The sequence below is a fragment of the Ovis aries genome, chromosome 15 (assembly GCF_016772045.2).
Source record: "Ovis aries strain OAR_USU_Benz2616 breed Rambouillet chromosome 15, ARS-UI_Ramb_v3.0, whole genome shotgun sequence".
In the NCBI taxonomy this organism is placed as follows: Eukaryota; Metazoa; Chordata; class Mammalia; order Artiodactyla; family Bovidae; genus Ovis; species Ovis aries.
The window spans coordinates 53052544-53063258 of record NC_056068.1 but is presented as its reverse complement, the minus strand read 5'-3'; the positions used below and the strand labels follow the sequence as shown (position 1 = coordinate 53063258).

The 10715-nt window shown below is 42.9% G+C and overlaps 1 protein-coding gene across 1 annotated transcript; it reads left to right on the top strand.

The window, feature by feature from the left end:
- Window positions 1-9225: 9225 nt before the first annotated feature.
- LOC101107892 (olfactory receptor 2AT4) lies at window positions 9226-10197 on the top strand. The gene has a single exon (XM_027979874.2). It carries the CDS (start codon window positions 9226-9228, stop codon window positions 10195-10197), a length of 972 nt encoding a protein of 323 aa, XP_027835675.2.
- Window positions 10198-10715: the final 518 nt, after the last annotated feature.

Sequence of the window (10715 nt, the reverse complement as noted above, 5' to 3'; positions counted from 1 at the left end):
TAATAGAGTTTTGCCAAGAGAATGCACTGGTCATAGCAAACACCCTCTTCCAACAAGACAAGAGAAGACTCTACACATGGACATCACCAGATGGTCAACACTGAAATCAGATTGATTATATTCTTTGCAGCCAAAGATGAAGAAGCTTTATATACTCAGCAAAAACAAGACCGGGAGCTGACTGTGGCTCAGATCATGAACTCCTTATTGCCAAATGATAAAGATTAGACTGAAAATAAATGAAAAGAGAATAGAAAAGCTGGAGAGAAGAGACAAAATCAATACTGATTCTTTAAATGTATCAACAAACTTGACAGAACTTTATCTGGACTGACCATGAAAAAAGAAAGAAGAGCTAATTACTAAAATAAAAATGAGAAGAAAGACATTAATACCATCTACAGAGACATAAATAAGAAATATTGAAAGAGACCACCATACAACATCTGAAATGAAAAGTTGAGTTCATCACTAGCTTAAGCACAGGAAAGCTATAGTTTCTGGCACGGTTTGTTTCTGAGCAACACAGGGAGCTGATCTTAAATAGAGTTGTGGAAAATGTGGAGATTAGTGGTTGGTAGACTTTCAGGAGTAGGAGTATCTAGGGATTGATTTGCCTTTAGCCATGGAAGTGTGGTTACTGGAGTGAAGTAGTTGCTGGGTGACTGATTGTTTGACTGGCTTTCAGCAATATGTGTACTGATGCAGAACCGCCATTGAGTGATGAAAACAGATTTTAAAAAGTTATGATGACTATGTGTCACCATAGTTTTAGAAGAACCAGTAATTTCCTAGAAGTTTGAGAACATTTTTATTCTCAGAGGCAAAGAAATAAATCATATTTTATTCCATAATGTGATAATAGTAAGTCTTAGAATAATGGCTTTTTACATGGAAATCTCAGCCAACTGTTTAGCTCTTCTATTTAAGTTCCATTTTCTTTAGTAAAACAAAATAAAGTTAGAAACCTAAAAGGAATCTAAATCTTGGTTTGTGCTTGTTTTCTCTGGCTTAACTGTTGTACTCCATGCAGGTTCTTCTGGCCCAAGTTTCCAAGTCTTTCAATTAGTTTCATCCATAACATCCCAGAAAGCCTTTAGTCATTCTCATGCTGCCAAAAGCTGGCTCTGATTGTTTATTAAGGAGTTCTGTACTGTTCGAGAAACAGAAAACAGAACAAAAGACTTCACCTAACAATCTGGTTATTCTATAAAATTCTTTGCCTTTTACTTAAGAATGGTTAGATTATCTCCCCCAGAAACACTTTCAGCATTTACCTTTACCATCCAGAAGCAGAGATGCACATGTATAAATTTATCTCCAACTCAAATTTCTCTCTTCAATCAAAAGGAGTAGATCTGGAGAGGAAGAGATGACATATATAGTTCTTGTTTGTTATTCAAAGAAATTCCAAAACCATCTTCAGCTCCATCATGAAGTTCATTAGATCAGGAGGGGCTGCAGTACCAGTTTTTGGTTTCCACAAAGTTTTGTACTCAGCTGCCAAGGCTTAGTAACCTTGCATCCTGCAGTTATAAATCTATAGTGCTGCTGCTGCTGCTAAGTTGCTTCAGTCGTGTCCGAATCTGTGTGACCCCAGAAATGGCAACCCACTCCAGTATTCTTGCCTGGAGAATCCCAATGGACAGAGGAGCCTGAACGGGCTACAGTCTACGCCGTCACAAAGAGTCGGACACGACTGAGTGACTTCACTTCACTTCACTTCATAGACGGCAGCCCACCAGGCTCCCCCGTCCCTAGGACTCTTCAGGCAAGAACACTGGAGTGGGTTGCCATTTCCTTTTCCAATACATGAAAGTGAAAAGTGAAAGTGAGGTCACTCAGTCGTGTCTGACTCTGTGCGACCTCATGGACTGCAGCATACCAGGCTCCTCCGTCCATGGGATTTTCCAGGGAAGAGTACTGGAGTGAGGTGACATTGCCTTCTCCAAAATCTATAGTGAGTAGATATTAGCTATGGAAGTTTCTTCTCAGTGTCCTCAGACTCTGTGGGTTTGAAGCTGTGACCTTCTTTGTCCATGCACACATGCAGATTTTAAAATCTATAAAATCAAATCAAATCTATTCATACAGTAGAAACTAATACAACAGTGCAAAACATCTGTACTCCAATAAAAGGAATTTTAGACATAAATAAAACAAAACAAAATCTACTTACTGCTCACCCCAGAATTCCTACCTCTAAGAGTCATCTCAGAGATATATTTGGGCATATATGCCCCTCAAATGGATGTTACAGGATGGGAGAAAAGAACTGCAAATGAAACCACCAACAAAAGATTAATCTCCAAAGTATACAAGCAGCTAATGGAGCTCAACACCAGGAAAACAAACAACCCAATCAAAAAATGGGTGGAATACCTAAACAGACATTTCTCCAAAGAGGACATACAGATAGCCAATAAACACATGAGAAAGTGCTCAACATAGCTCATTATTAGAGAAATACAAATCAAAATTACAATGAGGTAAAACTAAGATCATGGCATCTGGTCCCATCGCTTCATAGCAAATAGATGGGGAAACAGTGAAAACAGTAGCTGACCTTATTTTGGGGGCTCCAAAATCACTGCAGATGGTTACTGCAGTATGTGATATTAAAAGACACATACTCCTTGGAAGGAAAGTTATGACCAACCTGGACAGCATATTAAAAAGCAGAGATGTTACTTTGCCAACAAAGGTCCATCTAGTCAAAGCTATGGTGTTGCCAGTAGTCATGTATGGATGTGAGAGTTGGACCATAAAGAAAGTTGAGCACCGAAGAATGGATGCTTTTGAAATGTGGTGTTGGAGAAGACTCTTGAGAGGCCCTCTGACTGCAAGGAGATCCAACCAGTCCATCCTAAAGGACATCAGTCCTGGGTGTTCATTGGAAGGACTGATGTTGAAGCTGAAACTCCAATATTTCAGCCACCTGATGGCAAAGAGCTGACTCATTTGAAAAGACCCTGATGCTGGGAAAGATTGAGGGCAGGAGGAGAAGGGGACGACAGAGGATGAGATGGCTGGATGGCATCACAGACTCAATGGACGTGAGTCTGGGTAAACTCCAGGAGTTGGTGATGGACAGGGAGGCCTGGCGTGCTGTGATCCATGGGGTCACAAAGATTCAGACACTGCTGAGTGACTGAACTGAACTGAACTAATCACCTCACACCAATCAGAATGATCATCAACAAAAAAATCTACAAACAATAAATCTGGAGAGGATGTGGAGAGAAGGGTACCTTCTTTCACTGCACTTGGGAATGTAAACTGATACAGCTACTACAGAGAACAGTATGGAGATTACTTTAAATATTATGAATCAATCAGATGAACCAGCAATTCCACTACTGGGCATATACCCTGAGAAAATCATAATTCAAAAAGACACATATATCCCAATGTTCATTGCAGTATTATTTACAATAGTCAAGACATGGAAGCAGCCTATATGTTCATCAACAGATGGATGGATAAAGAATCAGTGATATGTTTTTTACAATGAAATATTACTCAGCCATAAAAAGGAGCAAATCAGAGCCAGTTGTAGTGAGGTGGATGTACCTAGACCCTGTTATACAGAGTGAAGTAAGCCAGAAAGAGAAAAATGAATATCCTATGCATACATATGAAATCTAGGAAAACTGTACTGATGAACCAATTTTCAGGGCAGGAGTAGAGATGCAGTCATAGAGAGCAGAGCTGTGAACGGCGGGGCGGGGGGAGGAGGAGAGGGTGGGGCAAAGTGAGGGAGTAACAGTGAAACATACACATTACCATATGTAAAGCAGTTAGCGGGAAGTTGCTCTGTGACACAGACAGCTCAGTCTGGTGCTCTGTGACAACCCAGAGGAGTGGGATGGGGTGGGGGGTGGGAGGGAGGTTCAAGAAGGAGGGGACATATGTATGCTTATGGCCGATTACCATCGTTGTACGACAGAAACCAATACAACATTGTAAAGCAATTAGTCTCCAATTAAAAGTAAATTTTTTAAAAAAGTATGTTAATTATAACATTGTTCATAATATCAATAATTGGATATAGCTCAAATATCCACTAGCAGGATAATTATTAGATAAAGTATATCATGCCCATAACACCAAATACCAAATATCAGATAAAAGAATGAAGTAGATCAGACATAGAAAGATTCCAAGACTTATTAAGTTAGAATGTAAGTGACACAATAAGTACAAAATGATTCCATTTATGCTAAAAGCAAAACACAGCTATGCACACACAAATGTTTAGAGAAGATCTGGAACACAGCAAATCGGTCATAGTGATGACTTGTGAGGAGGGAAGGGGAACTGTGCGGAAGGGCTGATGTGAAGAAAATTTCCATTTTTTATTCAAAAAAGCTCTGAATTGATGAAAATACTTAACAAAGGGATCTATTTGTTACTTGTGAAATTTAAAAAACCTTTTTTTTTTTTTTTAACATTTTGCACACATGAGTGAAAGAATAACGGAAAGAGAGCTGTGGACCCAAAGGAGAGAATCAGGAATCCTGAGGCAGGAACGGGCTGCGGCGCTGCCTGGGGGTGGGGCACAGACCCCCACCTCACATCTAGCAGCACTGATTGTATTCTGATCATGGGACAGGGTTTCCTAGCTAAGTTCATTAAAATGATAGTTCTGGAGACCTCCCTAGTGGTCCAGTGCAGGGCACTTGCAGTGCAGGGCACTCAAGTTCAATCCCTGTCCCGGAAAATAAAATCCAACATGCCATGATGCAATTGAGGCCACAAGCCACAACAGAAGGTCCTGCATGAGGCAACTAAGGCCCAACACAGCCAAATAAATAAAGCTTGACTATTAGCAAAATATTCACCTTCTGTTCATCAAGCAAAGTGTTTAAAGTCAATGTTGCAGTATATTTGTTTGATCAGAAAAAAAAATAGTAGCTCTCACTTAATTGAATGTTTGTCATGTGATAGACACTGGGCTAAGCACGAAATCTTCCCAGGAGCCGCTTACACTCTTACAAGATAGGGGAAGGAAGGCTCAGTGAGGTTAAGGTGACATCATTGGAAAGAACTCAGGTCTCAGCCACGAGATGATGCACAGCTGAACCAGATTTGGGGTCCAAATCCCAGCTCTGCCACCAGCAACCCATGTGACCTAGGTCAAGTCACTCTACTTCTCCAAATCTCAGTTTCCTCAAATGCCATATAGTAGGAATCATCCTACTGGCTATTGTGAGACCAGCTAGGAAAACAGGAATCAAACTGCTTTCTTAGTGATAAAGTTCTGGGACCCATGAGGATGGTTAATGACACTGTTTTCATTTTCTGCAAAGCCAAGGGCCAAGTCCCCCACTCCACCCTAGGAAGTGTTCCCAGTGGGCGGATGTGGGGTCCCATAGGGGAGCCAACTTGAAGGAGAGCATCCCCACAGGGCCTGGTTCTGGGTTTTAATGGGCCGTGGCTCGGCTCCAACCCGGCTCTTTCCCTAGGGCCAAGTGTGATGACTTCACAGAAGACATCAAAGTGGATCAGGCACAGCAGGTGAGCTGGGCTGGGGAGGGAATGTTCAGAAGGGAGAAAAGTCTGGGGTGGATGGGCAGGCAAGCTCAGGGAGGCCAGGAGCCCAGGCACACACAGGTGCTGTGCTAGCATCCAGATCCCCGTGTGCACACACAGTCTGACTATGTGACCCCAGGTCAGCCACCTTGGCAGGACAGACAGGGATGTGCAGTCACAAGAAGGAGGCCAATGATCTAAGAGTTTCTCACAAGGAAGCAAGGCTGAGGATGGTAAAAGAAATGGGACTATTCAACAAGGTGTCCGTCAACACTGTGAGTCACAGAGGAGAGAACTGCAGTTCAGAGAGGGAAAGTGAAAGAGGCAGAGCGGGAATGGAAACCCAGGTCTTTCTAATTCCAGGTAATAAACCAAACTCTATAATCCACACCTATTCTCCTTTTCTGTGGGAATAGCACCTGGTAGGGGAAATATGAGAGAATGGCATGGATTTGGGAGTTGTAGAGATGTACAATGACCCAATGACTATAAAGAATGAGGCATGCACCAGGAGCTTAATAAATGGGAGAATCTTACTCTCTCTTCTAGAGTCTTAGGCCAGGAGGCATTCAGCTCCTGCCATATCCAGAGGGGACACTAAAAAGTGTGTATTGAGTTGAAGGAGATTATCTCTCCCCAGGTGTTCATTTTGCAGATGGGAAGACTGAGGCCTCGAGGCCCAAAGTCACAGCAAGCAAGGGGCCAGGACTCTGGGCTTCCAGGCAGGGCTCAGTCTTTTGCCAGCAGGCTGGCTCCAGAACAACCTCTGCTCTCACCCCTCACCAGCCTTGAACAAATATCTGTTCTTCTTCAACCCTCAGTTTCTCCTTTGGTGAAGGGGCATAGCCACTCCCTGGCAAGATTTCATGATGGGAAGAGAAATGCATGGTGTGGGGTTGGACATTCAGTGATTGGGTTTTCTGTTCTCTGTCCCCTCCAGCACTGTAACTGGCTCAGAGATAATCTTGACCAAAGAAATGGTCTTCTAACAATGTTTAGTGTCCTTAAGTCCTGAAAACAACCCCCTGAAATATGCATTCAGAATAAAATTATTTAAACCACAAAATAAATGTAAAGGAGTCCAAAGTTTTTCCAATTTTTGCTGTGTTTTTACATCAAATGATGCTTTTTAAAAATATCAAACACTGACTTTTTTCCTGTTATCATCTAGCTAGCACCCTAAACACGTGTTTTGTTGGTTTGTTGCATAGGCCCACTCTGCCAAGCAGAAGTTTAGGGAAGGAAAGTGTGTCAGTGCCTTTAGGATGAGCAAATAAACATCAACTTGTTGATCTGTCTTGTGGCCCCAAGTAGATGAGGCAGCCTGGGCTCATTGCTTAGTTATCCTGGACTCAAAGTGATAGTCCAGCCCTGTTGATGGTCTAATTCTGATTCTGTCATTCACTTACTGTGTGACCATGGGCAAATGACAGCCTGCTTCTGAGCCCCCCACCTTCTGTGTTCCCTGCTATATAAGAAAAGGGTTAGACTAAGACTATTTATTGCTAATGATCCTTTCATTCTAATTCTATGAGTGAGTAGCAAAACAAAGCCAGTTGGGAAACTGCATTCTGGCCCCTGCCTCTGGAACCCCAAGTTCCTAAGAAGGGTGATGGTGCTTCATTAAATAGAAAATCAGGCCTCGTTATAACCCTGGGCTCCCAGTCTGATGGAGCCACAAACACATAAACAGACAGAGAAGACACAATCCAGGGTAATCATAGCAATGACCAAAAAAAGCACATAACAGTGAGAGCCAGGAAAGAGACCTCCAAGCCAGCTGAGATCAACAAAGACTTCTTGGAGGAGGGAATAGTGGAGCTTAGTTTGGAAAAAGAATGAAGCAAGAGCAAGGAGTTGCCATTTGATGATAGTCAGGAGAAATAAGGCTATAAGAAGATAAGCTTTAAATGGAGGCTAAGGGATCATCCCTCATGAAAAATCCTTAAAGAATACTGGATGGGAGCTTGGACACTGGGTTTAAGCCCTACCTCTACAATGAATTGTCAGTTGACCTTAAGAAAAGAGTTTCTGGACTTCAGACTCAGTATCTGTCTCCCCCACTTAATAGAAATGAGCCAGAGAAGGGAGAAGGAGTTGGACTTGATAGGTCTGAATTTTTGCCCCTCAAACCCCAACTCAGTTTAACGCAGTGACATTCAAATCCAAAATTGACTTCTCTGAGCTCTTACAACATGCAAGAAAATAAAGGTGATTTGCATCAACTTGTGTTTGAGAGAAAGCTGGTGATTGGCTTTGGGAGACTGGATCTGGCCAGCTGAGGGTTCACTCTTTTAAGGCATGGTTATAGGAGTTTTGCTTTTCTGCTTGGCTAATGGGGGATCAACATCTAGAACTTTTTTTTTTTTTTTTCTTTCAAGGAAGACTTCACAACAGAGTGGCCTATTTCAGGTGTCTTTTACAAAGTCATTTTACCAGCCTTCACCCTCTTACAGGAAATCATGTCACCCTCCACACTTAAGAAACTTAAGAACAATTTGGAATTTAGGGTTGTTGTTGACTGTATCATCTTAGAAAAGGAGACAGAAAGAGAAAATCATTGCCCAATCTCTCTCCACATGAAAACCTAAGTTCTAGATTCTCCAGAAGACATAACCTAGAATAAATAGACTTAGTCTGGCAGTCAGAGGTCTGGGTTCTGATCCTAGCTTTGCTGTGTAATCTTGGGCAAGCTTTTGCCCCTTCTGTCTACAAAGAAAAAAAAAAACACAAAAACACCTGGCTGGACATGTCTAGATTTGGGATTTTTATAATTCAGTGGCATGAAAGATATTTTATTAGAAGCAATATCAGGGATAGAGTAATCTCAGAGTCATATTCCCAGAGAAGAAAAGAGCTGGTGATTGTCAGTTCACTTTGAAGGCCCCTCCTCCCTGGAAATCCAGCTCATTGCATCCTTCTTGCATCTGTGTTTCTCCAGATTACTGAAAAATATGATATTTGCAATTAACCCCATTTTGCCTAATTGCTGCAGTGGAAGTGTTGGGCTAGCATGATCTATTATATTCTACACAGAAATGGAAGTACTGACACCTAGCTTAGAAGGAGTCAGGAAGAACCACCATTTGAGGCTTACAAGAGAAGAATAAGCTCGATAACTATGTGAGCAATAGCATGTTGCAAAGAACCTTGGAGAAAGCAGTCCTTCCAAAGCAACATGGTGGAACTTTGAGTGCAAAAGAGGCATGAGTTCAATGACTTGATTTAAGAGACCTGGCATCCCAAACTAGATACATAAAATCTAACATGAAGACTAGCAGAAATCTTTCCAGAGAGCTTTTCACAATCATAATTCAACAATCAAATGTTTGGATCTGACTATCCTAGTGAAATGTAAAGTCCAAGAAGATAGGGACTTTGCCTGCCTTCTCCATTTTCATCACTGTGTCAGCTGAACATAGCATGTCTTTCATTTGGCAGGTTATTAGTTAATTAATTAGTTTGACAAAAGAAAGAAGGTAGAAGTTTTGGGTTCATACGGTAGGAGTTAACACCACAACCTACTAGTCAGTCCTCAAGAGCTGGTTGTGATATTACCTTTATATTTTGACTAGAGTGTAAATATTATAGATTTCTCATTCCATAATCCTTTGATTCTATTGTTTCCAGATATTCCAGTGTCCAGATGTTCCAGCTGCTCATCTCCCAGAAATCCAGCTCTGGCTCATTATGGAGGCCACAACCTGTAATGGATCAGTGGGTGGCTCACCAGTCTTCTACCTGGTGGGCATCCCCTCTCTGCCAGAGTCTCTCTTCCTCCCTGTGTTTTTTATTTTTCTCCTTTTCTACCTTCTCATCCTCACAGGTAATGCCCTGATCCTGGTGGCTGTGGTGATAGAGCCCAGTCTTCACAAGCCCATGTACTTCTTCCTGATCAACCTCTCAGCCCTGGACATCCTCTTCACCACAACCACTGTCCCCAAGATGCTGTCCCTATTCCTATTTGGGGACCATTTTCTCAGCTTTTCTTCCTGCTTATTGCAGATGTACCTCTTCCAAAGCTTTACATGCTCTGAAGCCTTCATCCTGGTGGTCATGGCCTATGACCGCTATGTGGCCATCTGCCGCCCACTGCATTACCTTGCGCTCATGACCCCGCAGACCAATGCTGCCCTGGCATCCAGTGCCTGGCTCACTGCCCTCCTTCTGCCCATCCCAGCAGTAGTGAAGACCTCCCAGATGGCGTATGACAACATTGCTAGAATATACCACTGCTTCTGTGATCATCTGGCTCTAGTTCAAGCCTCCTGCTCCGACACCAGCCCCCAGACCCTCATGGGCTTCTGCATCGCCATGGTGGTGTCCTTCCTGCCCCTTTTCCTGGTGCTTCTCTCCTATGCCCACATCCTGGCCTCAGTGCTTCGCATTGACTCCCGAGAAGGACGCTCCAAAGCCTTCTCTACCTGCAGCTCCCACCTCCTGGTGGTTGGCACCTACTACTCATCCATTGCCATAGCCTATGTGGCCTACAGGGCTGACCTGCCCCTCGACTTCCACATCATGGGCAACGTAGCATATGCTATTCTCACACCAATCCTCAATCCCCTCATTTACACTCTAAGAAACAAGGATGTCAAGGCAGCCATTACCAAAATCACACATCTTAAGACTCAGGCTGGAATAGGAGCCCTTGACCTTTAGATGAAGCTAATTCTGCTCTCCGGAGAAGGAAACGGCAACCCACTCCAGTGCTTTTACCTGGAGAATCCATGGATGGAGGAGCCTGGTAGGCTACAGTCCATGGGGTCGCAAAGAGTCAGACACGACTGAGCGACTTTTTCAATTCTGCTCTCAGGATACCTAATAACAGTGCCCAGCACAGATTGTTGTTGTTTAATTGCTAAGTCGTGTCTGACTCTTTGCAACACTATGGACTGTAGCCTGCCAGGCTCCTCTGTCCATGGGGTTTCCCTGGCAAGAATACTGAAGTGGGTTGCCATTTCCTTCTCTGAGGGATCTTCCCAACCCAGGGATCGAATCTGCGTCTCCTGCATTGGCAGGCGAATTCTTTACTTCCGAGCCACCAGGGAAGACCCCAGCACAGATTAGGAACTCAATAAATATTTTTGAGTAAATAAATCAGTAGATATAGAATGGTAAAAGAAAATTCTGTTGAGCAGTCAACTTCAACAGTGGTTGTCATATTTTGGTCCAGGGCT